At 44.4% G+C, this 27,535-nt stretch overlaps 1 protein-coding gene across 6 annotated transcripts in view; it reads left to right on the top strand.

Annotated features, from left to right (window-relative positions):
* AK9 (adenylate kinase 9) overlaps window positions 1-27,535 on the top strand; it is a 1,611,121-nt gene that overhangs the window by 22,034 nt on the left and 1,561,552 nt on the right. For all 6 annotated transcript variants that reach the window (XM_078648533.1, XM_078648534.1, XM_078648537.1 and 3 more), the window contains exon 3: window positions 9,310-9,373. In XM_078648533.1, the coding sequence (XP_078504659.1) occupies window positions 9,310-9,373 (64 nt within the window). The remainder of the gene's footprint in view (window positions 1-9,309; window positions 9,374-27,535) is intronic.

Here is a 27,535-nt window from a genome sequence, read left to right on the forward strand (position 1 = left end):
GCGCCCGGCCTCAGCCTATGCAGCAGGTGAAACATCTGGGGATCACCTAATCTACTAGGAGAACAAACAATCTCCTTTATAGGGAGCCTAAGGTTACTGTTGCTGGAGCAGCCCGTGTTCTGGTGGCCCCCCAGTATTACTTAACCTTTCTACTGGGTTTGGTTCACGATATACCCTTGGCAGGACATTTGGGGACAGGACTTTTGCCTGGCTTGCCTCCCACTTCTAAAGGCCCCGAATGAAAACAGCCTCAGATGCATTCTACAGGTCCTGTCCCACGTACCAGGACAATGGGAAATCCGGGAAAAAGCAGAAAGCTCCCCATATCCCATTGCTCATCTTTGGCACCCCGTTTGAAAGGGTGAGCATCAAAATCATTCAACCCCTGGACTCCAAGACAGCCTTAGGCAACAGGTCTTGGTGGACCATGCCACCCGCTACCCAGAGGCCATCCTTCAGAGGTCAGTGACTGCACCTGTGGTGGCTAGAGATCTGATGGGGATATTTACCCGTGTTGAATTCCACAAGGAGGTAGTGTCTGACAGAGGCACTAACTTCATGGCTGTTCACATGAAGTCCATGTGGGATGAGTGTGATGTAACTTACAAGTTCACCACACCCTATCACCCCCAAACCAATTGTCTTGTGGAGAGATTCAACAAGACTTTGAAGGGGGTGATTATGAGCCTGCCTGTGCCCATGAGGTGTAATTGGGATGTCCTTTTGCCGTGCCTTCTCTTCGCCTACAAGGAGGTGTCACAGAAAAGAGTAGAGTTCAGTCCCTTCAAACTCCTCTATGGACAGCTTGTGTGGGGACCTCTGAGCCTTGTCAGGGAGGGTTGGTAGTAAGCTTCAAGAAACCCCCACCAGGATCTGGTCAGCTGCGTCCTTGCCTTCAGCAACCAGATGCAACCTGGAAAAAGGCAAAAAGCAATCTAGGGGACAGCCAAGAAGTCCTGAAACTCTGGTACGGCCAGAATGCCACGTTGGTGGAGTACCAGCCTGACCAGAAAGTGTGGGTCATGGAACCTGGAGAGCCCAGTGTTTCTTCTCGTCAGGGTCCAATGCCAGTAGCGGTCTGCAAGTCGGACTGACGAGTGGAACCAGCCAAGAAAGTCTCTTCTTGTTGTTTATTATTGTATCCAATTTCCCCCTTCCCCCCAGTGGTAACAGATTAGAGGCTTGTTAAATATAAGCTCTGAGTTGTTGCTCGGGGCGGATTCGGGAGCAAGTATCTCTGTTCCTGTGCAGCTACGTAAAGAGTATCCTTTGAGTTTTCTTACAGAGTGAAGTGCCCAAGTTGCACCTTGCATCCGAACAGAGATGACAGAAGGAATTGACCTGCAAGGGTTAGGAGTAATCTTAGATACAATCCAGAAGGAGCTAAGTGCAGTTAGAGAGGAAAATCAAAATCTTAAGTTAGAGATAGTGAATTCCAGAAAAGAAACACCAGATTTAGTGCAGAGATGTAGACAACCCTTTAGTTCAGGACAGGAGGCTCAAAATCCCTTAGCAGAGAGTGCGAACAGAATGACCACTCAGGTGATCCATTCCTTGTCCCCAGCGATTTAGTGGGGATCCTCAAAAGGCGCAAATATTCATAACCGAATGTTCACTACACTACATGTGCCGCCCTTCAATTTTCCCTGATACGCAATCCAAGGTCGCTTTCACTTTGTCATATATATGAGCGGGGATGCAGCAGCCTGGTCCTTGCCGCTCATAACCAGAAATTATCCGATATTAAGGAATTACGAGGAATTTAAACAGGAGTTTCTTCGGATCTTTGATAGGAGAAGAATATCTCAAGTTGTCGACAATGAATTGCTGGACTTGAAGCAAGGAAATCGAGACCTGTTCACGTACTTGGCACAATTTAACAAGCTTGTGGTGGAAACTGATTGGCCAGACAGCAAGCGAGTGGCAGTCTTCTACCGCGGGTTGAAAGACGAGTTAAAAGTTGCCCTGGCTGGAATTCCAAACAGACCCACCGAAATTTCTGCATTAGTCGATCTTGTGTTAGAAATAGACTTTCGACAGGGAGAAAGAAAAGGTGAAAGAAGAAAGGAATTTAGGTCAACGGTTCCAAGGTTTGACCGCGTCAGATCCGAGAATAGTCGAGGAAATGAAGGATCATCGGGGGTTGAGCCCATGCAAATCGGAACAATACGTGGACCTCTGTCGAAAGAAGAAAAAGAGAAGAGACGGACTAGTGACTTGTGTATGTATTGTGGAGCTGGAGGTCATTTTGTCAGAAATTGCCCCAAGAAACCTAAGACAAGTTACAAGCCGAAGGAAAACTGATAGCACCATCTGTTGGATGAGTTGAACTGGTGGGTGCGAATCTAGATAAAACTCCAGAAGAACATAGAGTGGCCAACACCCTACAGTCGGCGGCTCCTCATTTGAGCTTATCAATGGAAGTCAAGTTCAGACACTTAACCCTAAGTGGAGTTTCGGTAATGATACATTCCGGAGCCACGGGAAACTTTTGTGACCTAAAATTTGCACGAAAAGTGGGAATAGAAGCAATTATGAAGAACAAAAGTGAACCAGTAAGAGCAGTGGCTGGGACAAATCTATCTTCGGGTCCCATAGTGAGCCATACGGAAGTAATTCATCTTGTTTCAAATAATGGTCACGAAGAAAAGATCCAGTTTAACTTGATTGATGCTCCCCAGTTTGAATTAATCCTTGGCCTGCCTTGGCTTACCGAGCACAATCTGACAATTAATTGGAGTGATACAACTATAAAGATGGATTCCAAGTATTGTATTGAAAACTGTTTTGGAAATAAGGAAAAAATGCAAGAAGTCAGCCTGGCTCACTCGTTGTAACACAACGGAGGATCGATATGCGTAATTAATGCGCCAGAAATTCCAGAAGAGTATGCAGAATTCCAGGACGTGTTTAATGAGGTGGAAGCAGAGCAACTACCCCCGCACAGAGTCTACGACTGCAAGATTGAGATAGAACCTGGCTCTAATCTGCCCTGCAGCCGAGTGTATGGGTATACAACCTTTACAATGCAACTTTTACAACGACCTACCATTACCACGCATTTTTTACAACGCAGGATCCATTACAACGCATACCATTACCACGCATGTATTTACAACGCAGGTACTTTTACAACGCATACCATTACAACGTAAGTATTGGTAAGTATATTATTTTATTAAAAATATTATTTGGGTTTTTGGGTAAAGGGGTATTTTTAGGGTTCAGGCTCAGTTTTGGGTTTTTGGTTAAAGGGGTATTTTTAGGGTTCAGGGTCAGTTTTCAGTTTTTGGGTAAAGGGGTATTTTTAGGGTTCAGGGTCAGTTTTCAATTTTTGGGTAAAGGGGTATTTTTAGGGTTCAGGGTCAGTTTTCAGTTTTTGGGTTTAGGGGTATTTTTAGGGTTCAGGGTCAGTTTTCAGTTTTTGGGTAAAGGGGTATTTTTAGGGTTTAGGGTCAGTTTTCAGTTTTTGGGTAAAAGGGTATTTTTAGGGTTCATGGTCAGTTTTCAGTTTTTGGGTAAAGGGGTATTTTTAGGTTTTAGTTTCAGTTTTCAGTTTTTGGGTAAAAGGGTATTTTTAGGGTTCAGGGTCAGTTTTCAGTTTTTTGGGTAAAGGGGTATTTTTAGGGTTCAGGGTCAGTTTTCAGTTTTTGGGTAAAGGGGTATTTTTAGGGTTCAGGGTCAGTTTTCAATTTTTGGGTAAAGGGGTATTTTTAGGGTTCAGGGTCAGTTTTCAGTTTTTGGGTTTAGGGGTATTTTTAGGGTTCAGGGTCAGTTTTGGGTTTTTGGGTAAAGGGGTATTTTTAGGGTTCAGGGTCAGTTTTGGGTTTTTGGGTAAAGGGGTATTTTTAGGGTTTAGGGTCAGTTTTGAGTTTTTGGGTAAAGGGGTATTTTTAGGGTTCAGGATCAGTTTTGAGTTTTTGGGTAAAGGGGTATTTTTAGGGTTCAGGGTCAGTTTTGGGTTTTTGGGTAAAGGGGTATTTTTAGGGTTCAGGGTCAGTTTTGGGTTTTTGGGTAAAAGGGTACAGGGTAAAAATTAAATATAATTAAATTTAAATTACATTAAATTAAATTGATTAAATTAAATTAAATTAATTAAATTAAATTACATTAAATTAAATTAAATTACATTATATTAATTTCAATTAAATTAAATTTTAAAAAATATTATATACTTACCAATACTTACGTTGTCATTGTATGCGTTGTAAAGGTATATGCGTTGTAAATACATGCGTGGTAATGGTACTTCGTTGTAATGGATCCTGCGTTGTAAAAATTGCGTGGTAATGGTAGGCGTGGTAAAAGTATGCGTTGTAACGTCATACATCCGAGTGTATGCACTAACTGAAAAAGAACATCGCCATCTAAAAGAGTATTTGGACAAATACCTTGCCAATGGGTTCATCCGACCCTCTCAAGCCCCTGTCTCGTCGCCTTTGTTTTCGTGCCAAAGAAGGAGGGAGATCTGAGGACCTGTATAGACTATAGAGCGCTCAACAGAATCACCAAGAAGAACAGGTATCCGTTGCCTCTTATATCAGTGTTATTAGATCAAGTGAAAGAGGCACAGCTATATACAAAACTTGATCTGAGGGGAGCCTACCATCTGGTTAGAATGCGAGAAGGTGACGAATGGAAGACGGCCTTCAGGACCCAATTTGGATTGTTCGAATATCAGGTCATGCCTTACGGCCTTTGCAACGCCCCTGCGGCCTTTCAACATTTCATCAATGACGTGCTGAAGGAATATATAGATCAATGTGCCATCGTATACATTGATGACATTCTTATTTATTCCGCAGACAAGGAGAGGCACCAAGATCAAGGTCGAGGGGTTCTACAGAAACTGAGAGATAACAGGTTGTTTATTAAGTTGGAAAAATGTGCTTTCAACGTTACACAGGTGGAATTTCTGGGCTTCGTCATCTCCCCAACGGGCATACTTAAAGACCAGCGGAAGATAGAAGCAGTGACAAATTGGAAATCCCCAGTGAGTGTCAAGGAAGTTCAAAGTTTCATTGGATTCGCGAATTTTTACCGAAGGTTCATCAGCGAATTCTCTCACACGATTTTGCCACTCACGAAACTGCTCAAGAAAGGAATTCAATTTTAATGGACCAAAGAAGCTGAAGAGGCCTTCAATTCGTTGAAGCAAGATTTCACATCGGCCCCAATTCTTCAACATGCGGATCCAATCAAACCCTTTTATGTTGAAACTGACGCTTCGGACCAAGCAGTGGGGGGTGTCCTATCCCAACGAAACAAGGTTTCAGGGCAACTGCATCCAGTTGCTTACAGATCAAGAAAACTGTCTCCAGCTGAATGTAATTATACCATCACAGAGAAGGAGCTGTTGGCGATAAAAGACGCCTTTAAGGAATGGAGGCACCATCTCATGGGAGCCCAGCATCAGGTGATAGTATTTACGGACCATCGAAATTTAAAATTTCTAAAGACTGCCCGAACGTTGACTCCAAGGCAGTTGCGATGGTCACTGTATTTCGCTGATTATGATTTTGTAATTACCTATCGGCCAGGAACACAGAACGGAAAGGCGGACGCCTTGTCCAGAATTGTTATCGAAAGTCAAAAGACGCCCCTGGAAAATCAATCTATCATCCCTAAGGAGAAAATAATAGGCGTTACCACCTCTGTTAGTCTTGAAACTAGTATTTCAGAAGTGATGAGTCCAGAAGCTATGCAAGATTGGATTAAAGAAAAGGAAGGTAGAAAAATTATTTGTCAACTTCCCTACTTTCAAGACAGCTTATATATTCCCACTAAGGATTTACAGCAACAAGTTATGCAAGAATGTCACGATGCAAAATTGGCAGGGCACAAGGAAGAGGCGAAAACCAAAGAACTGATCAAGCAACACTACTGGTGGCCGGGAATGGCTAAGGACATAGAGGAATATGTCAAGACTTGTGAGATCTGTGCTCAGGGAAAATCTGAACGGCAAGCCCCGAAAGGATTGTTACAACCTTTGCCCATCCCACCCTATCCTTGGCACACGATCACATTAGATCTCATTACTGATTTACCACTCAGTCAGGGCTATGACACTATTTTAGTTGTGGTGGATTCTTTCTCGAAAATGGCACATTTCACAGCATTACGAGGGCTTCCTTCAGCTAAACAGTTAGCTACTCACTTTAGTACAGAAATAGTAAAAAGTCATGGAATTCCTAAGATCATGATTTCTGACAGAGGACCGCAGTTAATTTCTCATTTTTGGAAATCTTTTATGGAAAGCTTAGGGACAGAGGTGAGATTCTCTACCAGTTACCATCCTGAGACCGATGGTCAGACAGAAAGAGTGAACAAAGAATTGGAACAATATTTAAGGTTGTTCCTTTTGAAGCACGAAGGGGACTGGTCAGAGTATTTATGGGCAGCAGAGTTTGCTTACAATAATGCCAAGAATGTGTCCACGGGTTTTTCTCCCTTCTATAGACAAATTGACATCTCAGTTCCAGCTGTTAAGGATGTAGTGTCCCACCTAGATCGGATTCACCAAGAGGCAATGGAAAGTCTGAAGGTAGCAAAGGAGAGATATAAGAACTATGCAGACAAGAAAAGACGAGAAGGTCCCATCTTGGAAAAGGGGACAATGTCTGGTTAAGTACTAAGAATCTAAGACTGAAAGGAAACCGAAAGTTCCAACCCCGATTCATTGGTCCTTATCCAGTAGAGAAAAAGATTAATCAGGTGACTTATCGACTTATCTTGCCATCAAAACTCAAAATTCACCCAGTTTTCCATATCTCATTGTTAAAGAAGGCTCCAATCAATTTGCGAAAGACACTACCTCCAAAACCTCTCTACTTAGAAACTGGGACTGAGTATGAAGTCAAGGAAATACTAGATTCAAAATGCTCAAAGGGACAATTGCACTATTTAGTGGACTGGAAAGGATATGGTCCCGATTAACGATCTTGGGAGCGAGAGGAGGACATTCATGCTCCAAGATTGGTCAAATCCTTTCATCAACGATTCCCTTCAAAACCAAGACGGAGAGGATCTACCTTGTTGGGGGGTACTGTCAGGACCCTTAACCCACAGGTTGCGGTAATCTCACATCAGATGCACCAGTTCGCCAAACAGAACCTAGCTGGGAGCTCTTGGACAGAAAAGGTGCGAACACGGAACTCCAAGATGGCCGCAAGGCTGGAGCCGAAGTTCACTGTCTAGAGTTTGGGTCATCAGCCGAGTCCAGGTGAGGCGCGCGCCGACTGAAAACTGCGCACTTCACCCAAGTACTGACCCGGTGAGGAGACAACGTTTCCGACGTCTGTGAGAAGAAGGAGAGATTTAGTGCATTTAAAATCAAAGCGTCCGTGTTAGAATTAACGCTGCACGCTTATATTAGTCCGAATTCGTATTAGAGTACATTCCGGTATTTTTGAAGTATTTAGCCAGTTATTTCTCGTTGCGAGAAAAGACAGAAGAGTACCTCGGAGAACGTCAGCGGTCACCTGTCATTGAAGCAGCTGCATCTTGTCAGGAAACAAACGACTTATGAGTCTTCAGCAGCTTGAGGAAACGCGTAGAAGAATCTAGTGGAGAAAGATAAGAAGATAAGTGAAACTCAATTTCATGTATATAATTTGAACGTAAAAGCCAGCAGAACTATAGTCCGAACTTACCTTGTTAATAGTTTATTATAGAATAAGAGTAGCACAATAATTTACAGGACTGGAACAATTTAAGTAATTCCTAAGGAGAAATAAGGAAACACAATTAGTCAAGAAAAAGAATAATAAGAAGATGATGAAAAGTACAAGCAAAGAACAGAGTAGCAACACAGTAAGTCAGAGTTAATGAGTATAACATTAGATAAGGCTAAGTGAGGATTATAAACAATAACCACAATTGTATTGCATGTCACATTTCACAGGAAAAGATACACAACAGAGAAATAGAAGCCACCCAGGATAGAAGAGCAGGAGGACAGAGAATAAGTGTGTGAAAAGAGTTAGAGTCAGAACCAAAAGAGTATAGCGATAGAATAATAAGAAAACTAATAAAGGGGTAAACATTATTGTGCTTTGCAGGAAATCTCATAAGAAGAGCTCCGTCACCAGTGCCAAGAAAAGAAAGCATAGAAGAGAGGGCAAGACTCTTGGCAGTGAATGGTAGGTGAGAGTCAAGAGCCAAGAGCAGGATAAGGAAGAGTAGGGTTAAGGGCCAAGGGTAACAGTGTTTCTTCTCTTCAGGGTCCAATGCCAGTAGCGGTCTGCAGGTCGGACTGACGAGTGGAACCAGCCAAGAAAGTCTCTTCTTGTTGTTTATTATTTTATCCAATTTCCCCCTTCCCCCCAATGGTAACAGATTAGAGGCTTGTTAAATATAAGCTCTGAGTTGTTGCTCGGGCGGATTTGGAAGCAAGCATCTCTGTTCCTGTGCAGCTACGTAAAGAGTATCCTTTGATTTTTCTGACACCTCCTCTCATCCCTCGAGATTTTCCTTCCAATTCTGTTGACAGAACTTTGGGTGAGAGTTGTGCTCTGAGAGAGACTGCTAGGGCAGTCCTGTATCTGTTGTATTTTAATTCTGAAGAATGTAACCAAGGGCCCCCTCCACTTGTGGGACCCCAGCTATCTGGTGGTTATAAGGGAATGGGCCCAGGCAGTTGCCCATTTGGGTGGTGACCTGCAATGAACTCCCATGTATGTAGGCGGTTCCATCCACGTCATTTTGGACTGATTTGGAATGCGTAAATTGACTCTAGGGCTGTAGAGGCCTACCTCCTTGATTAAAATGTAAATAACGTAGGCTGTCTTGCTTAGGGTTTAGAATAGAATCTGATGGTGGGTGATTCCATAACTGAATGTAGTTTTATATGTTGTAGTGTAATAAATGTGACCTGTGCACACCCAAAAAAGGTGTGTGGAGATGTTGTCATTCCCTAAACCTGTCGGGTAGGAGGCTTTGCGGCGCTGTTGTGCATTTTCTGGGCCTATATTCTGTAGGCCTGTTACAGTTTGTCTAATGAATGAGATAATCAACATTTTATAACCTCCACATCCTCCTTTCAAACTACCATCAACCAGAAAACTCAGTTTTAACCTTCTGACTTCTCGGTTTGGTGCTGTTGCTGTGTCTACGGTTTGTTTATTAGTGTTTGCTGTTATTTTAAAAAACTGCTTAAGCTTTTTTCTGAGTGGCTGTTATAATTTGGTAACGTCACACAATTTAATTCAACTATTTTGCAACATATAAAATCAAGATTACAAACCTTCGCTTTTTGTTTTCCAAATGCTTTCTCTTTCAATGAAACTGTATATTTCTTTTGCCTTTTAGGGGACTGGAAAGGCTACTTTGGCAAAAAAGATTTCGATGGCTTGGAAATGTGTCTATGTGGAAGGTAAATTTGAGATATGCCTAGCAACGTAACAATCTTGTTGAGTAGCAGTGATTTCGACAACAGAGAAATGTTCTCGGCCTCGCATAATGTATGACGTTATTGTACAGAACATTAATCTTTGTTGCCTAATATCTTTTTTTGTTTAAAATGTGACAATGCCTGGATGTGGCATGTACGCTGCTAGGACCGGCCAACTCGCTCCGTCTCTGCTGAGCGGACCGAGTCTTACTTTATCTGTTGTGTATGTGAACAACCATCTCCTGAGGCGGAAGCCGGGAGAACGATCACCATCTTTTTTTAAAATTTTAGTGTAATTACTGTGTTTTTATCTACCTGATCTCCTCTCCCTGGGCATCAAAACTTGGATTAGTACGCACTGGGCATCCCCGCGCAGAGGATATTAGCGCTGCCGCGGGCTTCAAAACATTATTGCCGCCATTACCGGAGAACCCTCAGGCCACGCCCACTATCGTAAGGCCACGCCCCCCGCCGAAGGTACATAAAGGGCGCTGAACACAAGCGCGACTTAGAAACAACCATCTCCTGAGGCGGAAGCCAGGAGAACGATCACCATCTTTTTTAAAATTTGAGTGTAATTACTGTGTTTTTATCTACCTGATCTCCTCTCCCTGAGCATCAAAACTTGGATTAGTACGCACTGGGCATCCCCGCGCAGCGGATATTAGCGCTGCCGCGGGCTTCAAAACATTATTGCCGCCATTACCGGAGAACCCTCAGGCCACGCCCACTATCGTAAGGCCACGCCCCCTCTACGTCTCCTCTCTCCTATAAACTATGTGTATTCCCCGGACGCGCAGCGGGCGCGCCGTCTGCGCGCCGAAGGAGCGCCTAAGGCAAGCCCGTCTGCGTCCGTCCGCGCTGAGACCGGGCCCAGGGCCATATCCCTGACCAAAATCATATCGATAGAAGAAAGTGGACTTATTCCAGCCAGGAGCTCCTATCGCTAAGACCATGCGTCACATGTACTCCGATCGATTTACATAAGGAAGGTAAGACCTGTCCATCCTACTCACAAGCATTTGCTTTCTCACGGATTAGAGCTCTTAATATGACCCATAACCAACCTAAGATACCAATCTATAGAAATTCAACTATTAAAGCAGGTCTAATTAATGTTAGATCTATGGTCAAACATAATGTCCATACAGCAGAGCTAATTGAAAACCAAAATATAGATCTTCTATTCGTTACTGAAACGTGGGCAGACGAAGCATCTGACGCAGATCTGACCCTGGCGATTCCAGAGGGCTTTTCTATCTTCAGAGCCGATAGAAAAATGAAACGCGGGGGAGGATTAGCAATTATAGCTAAGGAGGAATTTAAGATCAAAAGTTCAGATAAAGGAAGCAACCCAGATTGTGAAATGTTAACTTTTCAAATAAAAATTACCAACAATTATTTGTTTAATGGCCTACTGATCTATAGACCACCTAATGCTAAAACGCCTTTAATTGAGCTTTTAAGTCCATTTCTAGAATCAAGCGTGACAAGTCTTGACTATACAATTCTAGGAGACTTTAATATACACCTGGAGAAAACGTCTGACCCCAAGGTAATTTCATTTAAAGATGAAATGGCAAACCTTGACTTAGAACAAAAAGTACATTTAGATACGCATTGCGCCGGCCATACTCTGGATGGTATTTTTACATCATGTCAGAAGATAAATAAAATTGATACGCTCATGATCCCGTAGTCAGATCACAAAATGGTCTCCTTCTCATTAGAAATTGCACAAGATACAGGAAGTCCGGTCGACGCCATAAAAAACCCCACATATAATGACTGGTCCAAAATCCAGCCCCAAGCATTTATGGACACTCTCTGCTCATCTTATCCAACTCTAGATGTAGACAGCAATAAAGCCTGTAAACAATTCAATAAGTGGCTAGAGAACGCAGTCCGACTCACAGTTCCAAAAAAGAAAGTTACATTTAAAAGAAAGACCCCTTCACAACCATGGTTCTCAGAAGCTTTGAAGGAACAAAAACAATCGTGTAGAAGAGCAGAAAAAAAGCGGAGAACCAATTACGACGAACAGCAAAAAAAAGAATATAAAGCAGTTTTAGCTAGTTTCAAAAAATTAATAACATCAGAAAAAAGCAAATATTTCGTTCAAAAAATTAATGAATCAAAAAACTCCAGTAAAGCTCTCTTCTCTACTGTTAAAAAACTTTCAAAAATTGAAAATAATACTGTAGAAGAAATGTCATCAGAATTCTGTAATACTCTAGGTGAATTCTTCGTAAAAAAAGTTTCCTCAGTTTATGACTCTTTTAAAAGCCATAATACAGACAGGGCGAATCAGGCAGATCAGGCTATCTCACAATCAACAAATTTAGTGGAACAATCAGTCCAACCCACACTGTTCCAATTTACTCCTCCAACAAAGGATCAAATTCAGAAAGAATTACTCACTATTAACTCAGGTAGTCCAATGGACCCTTGTCCACCCAAAACAATGCAAATCGGTTCAGAACAACTGAGCCCGGTATTAGAAAAATTATTTGATCAAATACTTGGAACTAACACCTTTTCAGATGACTGGAAAAAGATATCAATTAGACCATTACTAAAAAAATCCAATCTGGACTGTGAAGAACCAAGTAATTACAGACCAATAGCCAGGATCCCTTTCGCCGCAAAAATATTAGAGAAACTCCTAAACACACAGCTATCCCGTTTTCTGATGGACGGTAACTGGCTGGACCACTCTCAGTTTGGTTTCCGCGAAGGACACGGAACAGAAACTGCTTTAATTACAGCTGTGGAGGAACTTAGGAAAGTGATGGACAACGGAGCGAAGGCCGCCTTGATACTACTCGACCTATCGGCGGCCTTCGATACGGTCAGTCATGAGATTCTTCTAAATCGTTTAAAAACAGCAGAAATACATGATTCGGTATGTACCCTCATCGCATCCTACCTAGCCAACAGAACTTTCTCAGTAGAAGTAGGAGGAGCGAAATCCAAATCTTTTAATTTACCATGCAGGGTCCCGCAGGGATCCTCGTTGAGTCCTACCCTTTTTAATTTGTACGTGGCCCCCCTTGCAGAAATAATAAGAAACTGTGGTTTCACCCCAATATCCTACGCTGACGACACCCAAATTGTGGTGACCATCAGCAAGGATGTAGAGGAAACAGCGGAAAAGTTCCTACTCTGTATGACACAGGTCAGTCAATGGATGGAAAGGAATTGCCTAAAGATCAACGGAGATAAAAGTGAAGTGATGATACTAGGGGGTGACACAAACATCTGGTCCCCTGCCTGGTGGCCTAAGGACTTGGGTAGATGCCCAGGATCATCAGAAAAAGTGAAGAATCTGGGCTTCACTCTTGACATCAATTTATCATTTGAAGGCCAAGCCAGCAAACTGTCATCAACACTTTGGTATATTCTAAAAATGATAAAAAAAGTTACTTCCTTATCTACCACAGGATTCACGTAAAACAGTAGTGACAGCATTAGCCTTGGCAAGACTGGACTACGGAAATGGTCTATATGACGGAGCTAGGACAAAAGTTATAGACATACTACAACGTTTGCAAAATGCAGCAGCCAGACTGGTTCTAGGCATACCTAAGTTTGAGCCACTCAGTTACAAATTAAAAACTTTGCATTGGCTGCCAATTGCAAAGAGGGTGAAATTTAAATCACTCTGCCTGGCCTACAAGGCATTTCAGGGAAAAGGATCACAATTTTTGAGGTCTCATCTGAAACAATATGAACCAACGAGACCTCTGAGATCCGGTCAATTGAAACTAATTACCGTTCCCAGATTTAGACGAGCCAGCTGGTGTGGTAGAAGTTTCCTTGTACATGCAGCACGTACTTTGAATCAGCTGCCTCTTGCCATAAAAACCTGCCCATCTTTGGAATCCTTTAGAAAGGAAGTAAAAACATGGCTATTCTCTGCATAACTTTAGACACCGTTCAGGAGATGGAAGGATCTTTCATAGCACCAAGACGCCCACGGGCATTCGCGCGCTTTACAAGTTGACAAATCAAATCAAATCAATGAAATGTATTTGTGCGTGCATCTGCTGGTGGGAATTTGACCCATGATTAGAATACCTCTGTCCTATGTGACTCGTGTGCCTCAATCACGAAGGTTACTGTCCCACCCCTTGCTGTGATTCCATAGTCTGCAAGTTTTAAAGTAAGGGCAGTTCTGACCTTTTCTGAAATGTTTATAGTACCTTCCTGTCCCTTCTCCCCCACTGCATACGCATGTAATGCAGCTGTAGTGTTGTAAGAGTTTCAAGGAAACTGAGATAAGATTTCATGCACAATAATGAACTATTATCCTTGAAGCTTGAACAAACCTATGGCCAATACATTGGATTTGCCTACTCAGCTGTGGCAGATTTTTCCCTTCCCACTCCAGATGTCTCTGGGTAGATATGAGTAGGGGTCTCTGAGAAAGCACGACTGAACTACTCAGATTTGACCGTTAAATAAGAACCAAACCAACGTTGATGGAGCCATGTCATGTAGTTCCTATACATCTATATAGGATCTGCTCGATTAGACAACATAAACTGTGGGATAGGTGTCCAGACTTATTCCCAACAACCCCACCAAATATGTTTGCCTGTATACCTAGCTAGCTCACAGTTCCACTATGAACTCCTCTTACCAAGGAGCGAATAGTTTCTGGCAACTATCCAACATGGCAACCCTGACCCCTCAGGGATCGTGGAAACAGTAGAGTTCTTTTCGCTCAGTCACTTGTGCTCACTTTGTCTCCAAGAGAAACACAAAAGAAACGGTGGGGACATTTTTCAATAAGTATTTATTGAACCAGCATCATTCTAGTGTAATATATGTGTGCTGCAACAGCCGTAAAACAGAAGCAGATATAAGCGATTATAAGCACCAACAGAGTAAAATGATGGTAGATTTCTGCCATAGTGCTAAAACAATGAGTATTGCAGGCAAATAAATACATGAAAGTAATAAGCGTACTCCTATGATGCTAACCCTAACTAGATGTACCTAAATGTACCTAGCATGTATGTAGGTGTATAGCCAAGAATTTGCCTAGGATATGACCAACCCTATTACCTGGTGTGAGAGAATGAAGGACCCTCTCTTAGTCTCGAACGAACACCCTGCGAGGGATGTCAGACCACTGTGTGCTGGAGTGTCTACGTGCAGGATCCTCAGCATCTCGCATCAGTGTGTCAGCATGGAAGTCTTTCTCCTCTGTCTGCCCGGGCAAAGATATGGTGCTTATATACCCAAAAGGTACCCTTGCGTGTTCTACCTTGCTGTGTCATGTTGACCGGGGATGACGAAAGGGATGACCCTTATACATAGTTATTATGCAGAAGATGCAGGAGATGGTAGTCCCGCTGACATTCTGAGAATACTCATACATAATAAACTAGGCCAGTTTTCGGGGAAAACCACACAACATTTTATGCATTACCTAACTAGGTACAAGGTAATCAGAACAAACCTGTTATGTAGTACAATGGCTCAGTAAATGTAGGGTGAAAGATTAGGAGACTACCCAAGCCTATATTGGGGTACATTACGAATCATAACACCTGTCTCCTGTTAGTGCTGCCTAAAACAGAACCAACAGATCTGACAAGTGGGGAGGGGATGTGGTGTTATGGCCAGAGCTGCCGATCTCAGAACTCGGGAATCAGGTTTGAGTCTCGGCGTCGGCTCAACCTCCTGTGATTCTGGGCAATTCACCTAATCTACCTGCGTCCGCCAAAAATGAATGTGTTCTCAATTGGTGCTCAAGCTCCGGTTTTGATGATTAAGTGCCGGAGCTGATCACCGGAAACCACTGGCTCAAATTAAGCACTGATATCAGTACATGCCGACATTGAAGAAAGATAAAGCCAAGAACCTCCTTAAAAAATAGAATGGCAATACTCGCAAGACTCCATCTGAAAGGCTAAATGCCGACAGAGCTCATATGGCAAGGTTCTCTACCCTCTGCTCTATTGTCTGATCCTGGCCTACTAGTCTCATTGTAGGCTCAAAAAGGATTTCCACCCCAGAGTAAACAAAAAATGTGTCCAAGTAAACTAGGTGTAAGACAGACTATGGGAAGGAAACAAATTATCCAGAGAGCACAAGGCAAAGGAATATAACCAATCAGAAAAAACATACTCTCTCTGTTTGCAAAGCAATGGTTCATGCCTCATAATAAACCACTGGTGGTAAAAGGTCCCAGTCAGAGGCCATATTGAAGAGCTGAACAATTTTGGAGAAGAGACTTGAACCTTATGAAACAGGCAAAGCATAAGCTGAGTTTAGAAGAGACTCGTAAAGAAATGTATTCTGCCCTGCACCTCCCAGACTGGTGAAGCCACCACCTACAGATAAAAAAAAAACATGGGCATGGTACAAATACAAAGAACAACATGACTTTTATGGAATAAGACTGGTCAGGTGTGATCTACCCTAAATACCTAAAAGATGTTAAGAGGATTTCTATACCTCAATTCAGTTCTGAAAGAGATTAAGTAATCAAAATTCATGGGAAATGGATCTACCATTTTTCTTTGAGCCATGGTAATAAATTGATGCAAACAAACTCAAACTTCAGAATAGAATGCTAAGATTTTTTTTTTTATCCTCATTCGCGTGCATGGCTCCAATCTATCAAAACAAAACTGCCACAGAGCAGAAAAGCAGGCAGTGCCACTGTACTGCCTCAGCATCGGCTGGCAGGGATAACATAGGGAGGATGGCGACCAAATCCCAACAGTAACTGCTGGCAAGCCAGAAATCTCTGACATGTGGGCTATTTTGTTGATCGATAGCGCCCGGCCCACCGGGGCCCCATAAGCACCGCTGCATGCTGCAGCAGAACCAGAAGGTGAACCATGTCTGCGTAATCATTGGACCTGGGGAAAAAAAAAACCCAGGTTCAACGTGACCAATCCAGCTGATACCAAAAAGCTCTGTTTTCCTGATTCCCTCCCCTTGCCAAATCAAGTTTCGAGATTTGGAGGATAGAGGAACGCCATTCATAGAAAGAGGGAGGCAAGGCATCCTTCCAGTGCCTGCAAATTTCCCTGCGAGCCGCCAGAATGGAATAAAACACCAGGTTCGAGGCTGCGCTACGGGATTTCCCGCTCAGGCCAAAAATGACAAGATGCAGATCTATGGAGATGGGAAAATCCAACATCAAGGACAGTTTGTTGCTTATGGAGTCCCAGAAGGAGGTAATTTGTGGGCATTCGAAAAACATATGTATATCGGACGCCGCCTCCAAGCCACATCTTGCACAAGAGACCGGACCTGTCAGGGAGAATTTAGACAGCCTCTGCGGGGAATAGTAGGCCCTATGCATTGTGAATAAACGGTTCCTTCGGAGCCAGGCGGGTTTGACCAAGTCCCATAACACCCTACATGAAGTTGCCCAGAGTTCTTCCACGTCTTTTCCTGGCATCAACTCACCTCACAACATCGTTGGAAGACAACATTTGCCGTCTACTTCCTCTAAGATCATATTATACCAGAGCGAGATCTCCTTCTTTACATGGGGTTTATTAACCAGACACGCCTCAAATTCACTTTCTCCCCCTTTAGGCAAACTGCTGTTCCGTGTAAACTGTATATGAAGTGCCTGAGCCCAACTTGAGATTTGTAAATATTTAAATCTTGAAAGTCTTGGCCCAACTTTGTTGACCAAATAGTTCCATGGAAGCAAAGATCCGTCGATAAACAAGTCGCCCCAAGATGCAATTCCAGCCTCTTTAAGTGGTAATGCTAATGCATCTCCCGACAAGGCTGGGGGCGCAGGTAAATCCCATATTGGAGCTCTACTAGAATGATAACCTAGTTTAATCGAGAACCTCACTCTGTACCAGGTATTAGCTATCCCCTGTAGTACCTTCAGCTTTATTTTTTTTTTTAATTTAGGGTCACCGAATTTAAACAAAAAACTACCCTGCCCAACTCCCTCACAGCTCAGCAAGGTAGAAAACATAAGGCCCACGCCTGTCTCCGTAGGTGTTTTCAATAGCATTCGTGCGTGTGATAACTGAAAGGCCCACGCATAAGCCTGGAGATCAGGGCCCGCCAACCCGCCCTTCTCCCTTCGACGTCTTATCTTTTTCCAAGCAATTCTTGGATTTTTGTTATTCCAAATAAATGAGGAAATCTCGCTCTGCAGCTTTGAAATTATATTAGGGTAAAAAAACAAAGGAATTGAATTAAATAAAAAAGAAACCTTCGGCAATATAGACATTTTAACAAGGTTTACCTTCCCCAAGATGGTAAGCGGGAGATGCGCCCAAGCTCTCCTCTGTTTTCGGCACTACGCTGCTACTATAGCAAAGTTTAAAGGGGCGATCAATTTTATATCCTTATATATATTTATCCCCAGGTACCGCAGGTTGACACTTGATATATCTCTGTGCATATTTAAGTCAACATTCCATGACATCGACTCAGTTTTGGAGGCATTCACCTCATAACCTGAAACCCTTCCAAATTCCAGGGCTAAGTCTATAGCCGCTGGGAATGCTGTATTAATGTATGATGAAAAGATCATAATATCATCGGCATAAAGGGCCACTTTTTTAACCCATTCGCAATAAATAAAAGGTTTAATTAAGGTGTCTTCTCTTAATTTCTGCGCAAACGGCTCGATATATAAATCAAATAACAGGGGAGACAAGGGGCAACCCTGTCTCGTACCCCTCGTTACCTGAAATGCCTCGGATAGGCCCCCGTTAACCAGTATTAAGGCAGACGGACTCCTATATAGCAAATTTATTGCTCTGCGGAACTTATCCCCCACGTTGAATTTCGACAAGGCCTCCGACAGGTATAGCCAATTCACCCTGTCGAAGGCCTTGGTGGCGTCCAACGTGAGAACCGACAGGGGCATACCTTCCTTCGTCGCAATATCTATGGCGCCTATAAGATCATAAATAAGCTCATACATCTGCCTCCCCTTTACAAAGCCTTTTTGATTAGAATGCAGTATATCCGGGGCTACATGACCAAGCCTCTTAGCCAATATTGTAGCAAAAATCTTGTAGTCGGCATTTAATATAGAAATTGGCCGATACGAGCCACAGTTGGCTGGGGGCTTGCCTGGCTTCAAGATAAGTGTTATGGAGGCGTTGTCCCAGGAGGCAGGAGGAACCTCACCCTCCCTCAATATCTGATTGAACAAAGTCGCCAGGACGGGAGCAACCTCTAATAGCAAGTTTTGATAAATTTCAGACGGCAAGCCGTCAGTTCCTGCAGCCTTGCCTCCCTTAGCTCCGCGTATGGCCGCCTCTACCTCTACCTTTGTTATTTCTTTGTCTAGGAAGTTACTCTGTTCAGCCGACAACGATGGTAGAGAGATGTCCTCCAGCCAACTCGTAATACTTTCAGATGTCGCGCTAAGGTCCTCCTGGTATATTGCCTGGAAGAAATCCTTAAAGGTTGCCCTAATATCTGCATCTTTTATAAGGGTACCTCTATCTGTTGTAATCGACTCAATAATATTTCGTGCCCGATCTGATTTTGCTTTCCATGCCAGCAACCTGCCGGCCCCCTCCCCGTATTGAAAGTGAGATAGTTTGCTAGCCTCCCATCTCGGTAGAATACGCTTATCAAGAACAGAAGACAATTTATTTTTCAAGTCTAGCAAGTTTTCGTGTTTCAGGAATAAATCATGATTACCATCAACCCTGCAATCATCAATGTCTGTCTGTACTGCTATCATACTGGCTTCAATGGAGGACACCTCTTCCATATACTGCCTTCTTCTGTAAACAGTCCTATTTTTTATCAGCCCTCTTAATGTGCACTTAAAGGCGTCCCAAACAACACCAGGTGATGCTGAACCAGTATTAGTTACGAAGAATTCCCGGGCTTCAGATTGAATGAACTCCACGTCCTCAGAAGAGGTAAGGAAAGATCTATCAAAAGACCAGATCCTAGTGGGAAGCTTAGCCCCCCACTCAAGGTCTAACGTCATAGAAGAGTGGTCAGAAAGATGTGAAGGAGCATAGCTTACATTCTTAACGGAGTCAACCAGGGCACGACTAACTAAGATAAAGTCTATCCTCGACCGATGTCGATATTTGAGATTTCTAAACGAAAATCCCTGCCCCTGCCCTGCTCTTGCCCTCCAAATATCAACATAGCCATATTGGCTCATACAACCAAGCAGACAGTTTCTAGATTTTGAAAGAACCTGCTGTCTACTTGTTGGGGACTTATCCGGTAAAGGATTTAAAACGATGTTAAAATCGCCAGTTATTATAACCGGCTCTGGAAATTGTAGGAGATGTAAAATAAAGATTCAAATACCGAAGGGTCATCACGATTCGGCCCATAATACCCAACCAATGTAAAAACAATGCCACCCATCTCAACCGCTGCAATGGCCCACCTCCCGCCAGTGTCCACCTTTTGCTGTATGATTTTCATGTTCATGGTTTTTTTTAACAAGATAGTCACACCCCTTATATTTAGCGATTGGGAGGTAGAGACTGAGGTATCTAACCACCTATTCTTCTTCACTAGCTCAAGCATCTCACCCTCAATTAGATGTGTCTCCTGGAGTATAATGATCCGCGCATCTACGTCACGAAGGTACTGCAAGATTTTATTTGCTCGAGGTTTGGTGGGCAGACCATTTACATTCCAGGAGAAGATCCTGAGCTTACTCATAGGACTGAGAGTTGGTGGTAACAGAAAATGCTGTCGGATGTGCCCCGCACTGAAACGATGCCCTGTCTAACAGCCGATAAGAAGTAGATTCCCTTCAAAATAAACTTTGATTGGAGCTCAATTGAGAACGAGTATTTTTTTCCCTTTTTGTCCCAACCCCTCACCCCCCAGTGACCCCCCCAACCACCCCCCCTCCCATGAGAAACCCTTGTACTCACTATCCGGAAATACCGGAAGAAGGTTCCCCTACTCTACCCGAACCCCCCCATAAGTGCCTCTTTATTGCTATTTACTTGTGTTCAATTCGCCCTATTTTGTATATATATCTTTTTTTTTTGTGCACGTGATTTGTTATTTCATCCTTAAAATTTTGATATAATATAATACCATGCCCTGGCTTAGGGTTTACCCAGCTCATTCTAAATTGCTTCCCAGCAATACCATAGATCTAAGCCTGTTACTATAAGAGATACAAGAGGGAGGACTTTTAACACAGGATTAACCTGCTAGCAGTGAAAAATAAGCCGCTTGCCTATCTTAATCTGCTGGCCCCTTCCTACTACCCAAAGATAATAACAGTTCATCTGCAGCCTGAACCGATCGGATGTTGTGCATTTTGTTATTATGCATTATTTTTAGAGATGCAGGAAAACCCATCTGCACCGTAGCGCCTAACTTTCGAAAAGCATCCATTCTTCTGCCCAACTCCCACTGTTTGTCAAGAGTGAATCTGGACAGGTCCGAGCGAATCTGAAAGTTAAATCCCTTGCCTGCTAAAGATTTTTGTTTCAAGGCGAGATTCAAAATTTGTTCTTTAAGTGTATACGTGTGAAAATTCGCTAGGATTTTCCTCGGCTTAGTTCTTTGCAGGTTACGCCTGAACGGATCCCTGTGGATGCGCTGAATATCCTTAGCGAGATCCTCGTCGGAGTGTTGCAGGTTGAGAGACTCTTTTAGTAGTGATATAATAAAGCCCTTAATGTCTGTTCCTTCACTCCCTTCCGGGACATTCAGGATGCGAATGTTACATCGCCTGGCATTGTTCTCCACAACCTCCATTCTCTCCGATAGGGCCGCATCTTTTTTCCTTAGCTTCAGTATGTCATCCTGAACACTCTCAACACACATCGACAATTGCCCCACACTCTCTTCTAAAGCTTGAGTTCTTGCAGAGAGGCCATCAATGTTTCCATCCAGGGACTCGCAAAAGCTTCTTATGTATCTCTGATTGGAGGCAGACTCCTCAAAGCCTCGCTTGATCTCGGCTGATAGTGCCGAGAACATTAGCTGCAGAGAAGCAGCAGAAATGGGGGTAGAACTTGTGTCCAAAGCTCCACTTTCTTCTTGGCTTAAAAAAACACCATCAGTGGAGCTAGGGGCCAAAGAAGGCCCAGGAGGTAGCTGTATTGCCTGCGCTATCCGTACTGCCTGCACAGACTCTGAACCCATGTACCCCCCTACCATTCCCTCACTATTCTCCAGGGTTATTGTTGTTGAGATGTCTTCGCCCCCGTTGTCATCTGGGGAGGGAGAGGAAGACAAAGCTGCAATTTCAACTGTTAAAGCCACTGGTATATCCACTTCATGAACAGATACTGAAACTTCCGCCCGTCTACTGGATAAGTCTGGAACTGGTGGCCCCCCCACTGCCCTCACTCCGGGGTGCAGTTGAGCAGTAGAATCTGCAACCGAGGTTAGTTCCGCCGAGCCGCTAGGGAGGTCTTGCACCAGAGATGCCATTCCACTATTTTCCGTAGATAACTCAGTAGGATTGTTTTCCATCAACAAGAAATCTCGGCCTACGTCTAACACCTGCGGGACCACTTTAAAGAAAGAACGCAGTGAGGGAGTAATCTTTGAGCTAGGAGCAGGGGGAGGTTTTGCCGTCTTACTGCCCTTTCTTCCCCTCTTAGCCTTCACCTCTGCCGAGAGGTACGAAGACGTTTTTACTGGGTTTTGGTCGAAAGGAAGTTGAGTGAGGACTTGGGAAGACCCCCCAGAACCAGCTTCTGAAGCATTAACTAAGGACTTCTCCACTAAGGACGACTCCCCCCCCTTGCCCCTCTTTTTGCGGGGATACTTCCCCTTTCCCAGCCCTTTCACTGAGCCCTTACTTTGGCTTTGACTTGCTTTTTGCGACTCTGCTGCTTTCACATGCAAAGGGGATATTTCAAATACTTCCAGCTCACCCCCCCCTCCTTCCCTTTCACCTCCGTAGTACTGTCAGCCACGTCGTCCTGTAGCCGTCCTCTAGCAGGCAATCTGGCGTGAACTCCCGTATTTGAAAGGCTTGGTGCCGTTGGGGCGCTGGAAGCGAACGAGCTGTCTGCACTTTTGCTGGTACGGGAGTCTCTACGGAGACTCCGTATATGCCTGGCCCTCCAGAGCTCCAGGGCGGCCTGGCTCCAGCGCAGCAGCCCCGACGTCCGCTGCTCTCTCACTGAGCGCTCCCTGCCGTCAACCTCCAAGCCTGCCTCCTCCACGCCAATGGCCAGGCACATCGAGGCGGAGCCGGGGGATACAGGAAAAAGAAAAAAATAGCCGGGTCAACAAACTTGCAGGTAAATGAGAATTAGCTAGTGGAAATCCACGTTAACTTTCAAAGTTACACCGCATTTCTCCAAAGACATGTGCTAGCGGGCAAAGCGAACGAAAAGCCGTGGCACTCATAGAAGGGATCAGAGCGGAGCACCGCGGCAGTCAGCCTGCTGCCGCCATGTTTCTCCCCAAGTTCTTAATAGAATGCTAAGATTGACACTAGGACATGAACTGGAATTCTCTTTTCAAAAAGTTCACACAGGGTATTTAAAATCAGATGTAAACGACTGGGAGCTCTCACTGCGACTCCCTATTTCCTGATGTCACTAACTCAGTAATTCTTTCTTGTTAACAGTGCCACTCACTGCTCCATGTCTTACAGGTCAGACTTCTTAATCTCTATTTATTTAAACCAATCAATGAAGGAACAGTGGAAGGGTGACTCACAATAATATCCTCTTCCTTCTCCACATCCCTGTTATTTCCTTCCTGCACACATATTAGGTATATTCTAAGCCTATGGTACATGTTACTCCTTGAAAGTTCATCATTGCATTTTAATAAAGATAGGTAATGTTGTTATTCTAATATTTGTATAGAGAGGGTTTAAAAAAAAGTCTTAAAAAAAGTCAAAATTTAAAAAAAGTTGAGACGAAAATTGTTTGCTTATTTACTTAAGAATGTCTCATTTATGAGAAGAAAATTACACGTTTGTATTTCAGTGAAAGCAATCAATCAGGAATTTGTGAAGCGCCCTACTCACCCATGAGGGTCTCAAGGCATGGGGGAGGGCGTGCAGCCCCTAATCAGCCAAAAAGCCAGGTCTTGAGGCTCTTCCTGAAGGTGTGCAGAGTGGGGGAACGTATGATGTTCAGCAGGAGTTCGTTCAAGGTTTTTGTCGCGATGTAGGAGTAGGCTCTTCCACCCATTCTGGCTCTGCGGATGTGTGGGGTTTCTGCGAGCGCTAGGTGGGGGGAGCAGAGGTTTCTCTTGGGTGCGTAGAAGGAGACTCTTTTTTTGAGGTATTTGGTCCGGTGTTGTGGAGAGACTTGTTGATTCCGGCGTAGAGGGTGTTTCTGTAGTCCAGTCTGCTTGTTATGAGTGTGTGGGTGCCCGTCTTTCTTGATTCTGGGGGGATCCACTTGAAGGTATTTCGAAGGATGCGGAAGGTTTTGAAGCACGTGGAGAAGATGGCGTTGATCTGTTGGGTCATGGTGAGGGAGGAGTCAAGTATGATGCTGAGGAGCCAGAGGTGGTTAAGAACAAAGTGGTTCTGTTGGGCATCGAACAGTTGCTTTAAAAATGGCTGTATTAGCTCATTACACACTAAAATTAATAAACCTCTCTGAAAAAAACTGAAATTCAAGTTTTTTTATATCAGTAAAAAGTGAGAAACAATCACGATATACAGGAATTACTTCATTCCATGATGACACAAGTTTCAATACGTGAGGAACCGTTACGAAAACATGTGATAAACGTGACTGTTGGTGAACAAAGTGATCAGTGCATTGAGTTCAGTGACACATATATACAGTTTATACAAGGGGATTGTTAAAAAGGCCAGAGTGTTGAGTTAATACTCCAAGGAGACAAGCGGTAGCTTTGCAGGTGCCTGGAGTTATCTTGGCCAATATTGAGCGTCAAAAGCCAGAGGTGGTTCATGGGGGCAGGGGGTATATGAGGGCGGTGCTCCTCCAGGTGTTGTCCCATGCTGAGGGGTAGGACTCGAAGGCGAGGACTTCTGTCTTCTCTGAGTTGAGCTTCAGACTGCTTCTGCTCATCCAGGATGCAACGTCTTTCATTCCTTCCTTGAAGCTGAGTCTGGTGGTGTTGGGTTGCCTAGTAAGGGAGAGTATGAGCTGGGAGTCGTCTGCGTACAATACCATGCTGATTCCATGCTGTCTGATGATGGTGGCAATGTAGATGTGAAGAGCGTGGGGCTGAGCGATGAGCTTTGGGGTACTCCGCAGTTGATCTCTGTGGGTTCGGAGAGAAAAGGTGGGAGTCTGACTCTTTGGGTTTGGCCAGTGGGGAAAGAGCGGATTTAGTTGAGAGCAGTTCCCGGTATGCCGGCGTTGTGGAGTCTGGTGGTGAGAGTGCGGTGGGAGACGGTGTTGAAGGCTGTAGAGAGGTCTAGTAAGATGAGGGCCGCTGTGTGGCCCTGGTCGAGGAGAGTGCGGATGTCATCTGTGGTGACAAGGAGGGCGATCTCGGTGCTGTGGTTGCTTCAGAATCTGGATTGGGAAGAGTCGAGGATGGAGTTTGCTTCGATGAAGCCCTTGAGATGGATGTTGATGATCTTCTTGGTGACTTTAGCCTCGAAGGGGAGGAGAGAGATTGGTTGGTAGTTTGTGAGGTCCGTAGGGTCTGCGGAGAGCTTCTTGAGGAGGGGCTTGACTTAGCATTTCCAGTTGTCGGGGAATGTGCCGCATTCGAAGGTGGCGTTGATGGTGCATCGTAACTCGGTGCTTTGGTGGTAGTGGCTCTGTGGAAGATGTTCTGTGGGCTGGGGTCCATGGGGGCTCCTGAGTGAATGCTCTTCATGGTCATGGTGGTGTATTCGGTGGTGACTGGGGTCCAGGCGGAGATGGTAGGCTTGCTGGTGTTGCTGGGGGTGGGTGTGGTTTCGGTTCTGCTGTCTGCTCGTTGAAGTTGTCGTAGAGACACTTGATCTTGATATGGAAGTAGGATCCGAGTTTGTTGCAGGGGTCCAAGGAAGGTATGATGTCAGAGGCTTCGCTGGAGGGTTTGGTTAATTCCTGAATGATGCTGAAGAGTTCCTTCGAGTTGCTGGAGTTGGTGAGGATTTTGTCCTGGATGAAGGTCCTTTTGGTGGATCTGATGCGTTTGTGGTATTCTGTCATGATGTTCTTGTAGGTGGTCTGAGCTTCTAGGGTCTGGTGTTTTTCCATACTTTCTTGAGACTTCTGCAGGTGCGTCTGGATTCTCGGAGGTTGTTAGTGAACCAGGTGGCTTTCATGTGGTGCTGTCTGTCGGAGTTACGGAGGGTGCCAAGCTTGTCTGCGCAGTTGGTGATCCATCTGTTGAGTTCATTGGCTGCATAGTTGACATTGGTCGTGGTGGTAGGGGGATTGTGGTTGAGGGTGGAGTTGAGGTGCTCCTCGATGGCCATGCTCCAATTCCTTCTTGGAGGGCATGGGGTAGGTTTGTGAACAGTGGTTTTTTCGAAGAAGTGTTCGCAGTGGTGGTCCATCCAGAGGGGTTGCGTGGTGTGGCTAGTGTGGATGTTGTTCCCTCCTGCGAAAATGGGGTCAAGGGTGTGTCCTGCCTTGTCAGTAGGGGTGGTGTAGAGCTGTCTCAGTCTGATGTTGGCGAGGTTGTCCAGGAGGGTGGTGGAGTTGGAGTCATTGAGATTATCGAGGTGGAAGTTCAGGTCTCCGAGCAGTATGTAGTCCATGGAGGCGATGGCGTGGGGCACTATGAGGTCCGTGATGGTGTGGTGAACACGGTTCGTGGTCTCAAATAGCAGTAAAGCACTATTAAATCATTTGCTGCCTTTATTTTTTTTATCCAGCTGATCACTTGATTAAATGTTACACTTAAGGGAGAGGATGTGGTGTTCCAACCAGAGCTGCAGACTTTGCAACTGGAGAACCGGGTTTGACTTTCGGCATCAGCTCGACATGTAATGTAATGTAATGTAAGCACACATTTATATAGCGCTACTATCGCTCCAGGGAGCATCTTGGCGCTCCACACCCAACCCAGCTGAAATAAGTTGGTGGACAAAAGGCAGTATCACGCGGTACAAGCTTTACACCAATGCTCTGCAAGCTGCATCGGGGAGTGAGAAGATCCATGTCTTCAGGGATTTCCTAAAGTCACTCTCCTTGACTATACGGCATAGCTGAGCTGGCAGTTTATTCCAAGCTCTTGATCCTAACACAAAAAGAGATTTCCCTCCTTTGGTGGTCAGTCTGAATTTAGGTACCACTAAAAGATTTTGATTGGCAGACCTCAAACAGCGTGTTGGCACATAGCGTTTAAATCCTTTCAGAAGATATCTGGGGCCTTGAGACTGAAAGGCTCTAAAGGTAATAACAAGAATCTTGAATAATACACGCTTGTGAATGGGCAGCCAATGTAAGGCCTTAAGCGCCGCCGAAGCAGAGGATCTTCTCGGCCCGCGGAGTACCAGGCGAGCAGCAGCATGCTGGACCATCTGCAGCCTATGCAGCACTACTTTATTAGTGCCTGCATAAAGACTGTTGCAGTAGTCCAATCTGGATGTTATAAGGGCCACTGCCACAGTCTTTCTGGCTGCCAGAGGAAGAAGATCAAAAAACTTCCTCAGTGATTTGATGATCTGAAAACACGAGCCTGCTACGGCCACCGCTTGCTGTTTAAATGAAAGTTGGTCGTCGAATTTGATCCCAAGATTTCGCGCAGAACCAATGGTATCAGGAGGAGCCTCTGCATCTTCGGGCCACCATTGTGAGTGGGAAAACGAATTTTGAGATCCAAAAGATATTATTTCTGTCTTCCCCGAGTTACACTTGAGGTGATTGTTAGTCATCCACTCAAATGTAGCCCTTAGACAGTTCATCAGATTTTCTTCCGCCCCAGGCAGCTCCCTATCCAGCACCAAGATCAGCTGGGTATCGTCAGCGTACGATATGACTTCAATCTGATAGGACGCAATCAGCTCAATCAAGGGGACCATATAAAGATTAAAAAGAACAGGACTCAGACTAGCGCCCTGTGGGACCCCTGAGCTGACAGTCTTTTCCTCAGATTTGTAGTCACCTAGTACTATTTTCTGACGTCTCTGAGAAAGGAAACTAGTAAGCCATGCCAGCACCATTCCTCCGATACCTGTGTTCTCCAAGCGGTCGATAAAGATTGAATGTGCGACCGTATCGAAGGCCGCCGATAGGTCGAGTAAAATCAAGACGGCCTTCTTCCCTTGGTCCAGTGCCATTC

This window comes from Lissotriton helveticus, chromosome 6 (assembly GCF_964261635.1).
Source record: "Lissotriton helveticus chromosome 6, aLisHel1.1, whole genome shotgun sequence".
In the NCBI taxonomy this organism is placed as follows: Eukaryota; Metazoa; Chordata; class Amphibia; order Caudata; family Salamandridae; genus Lissotriton; species Lissotriton helveticus.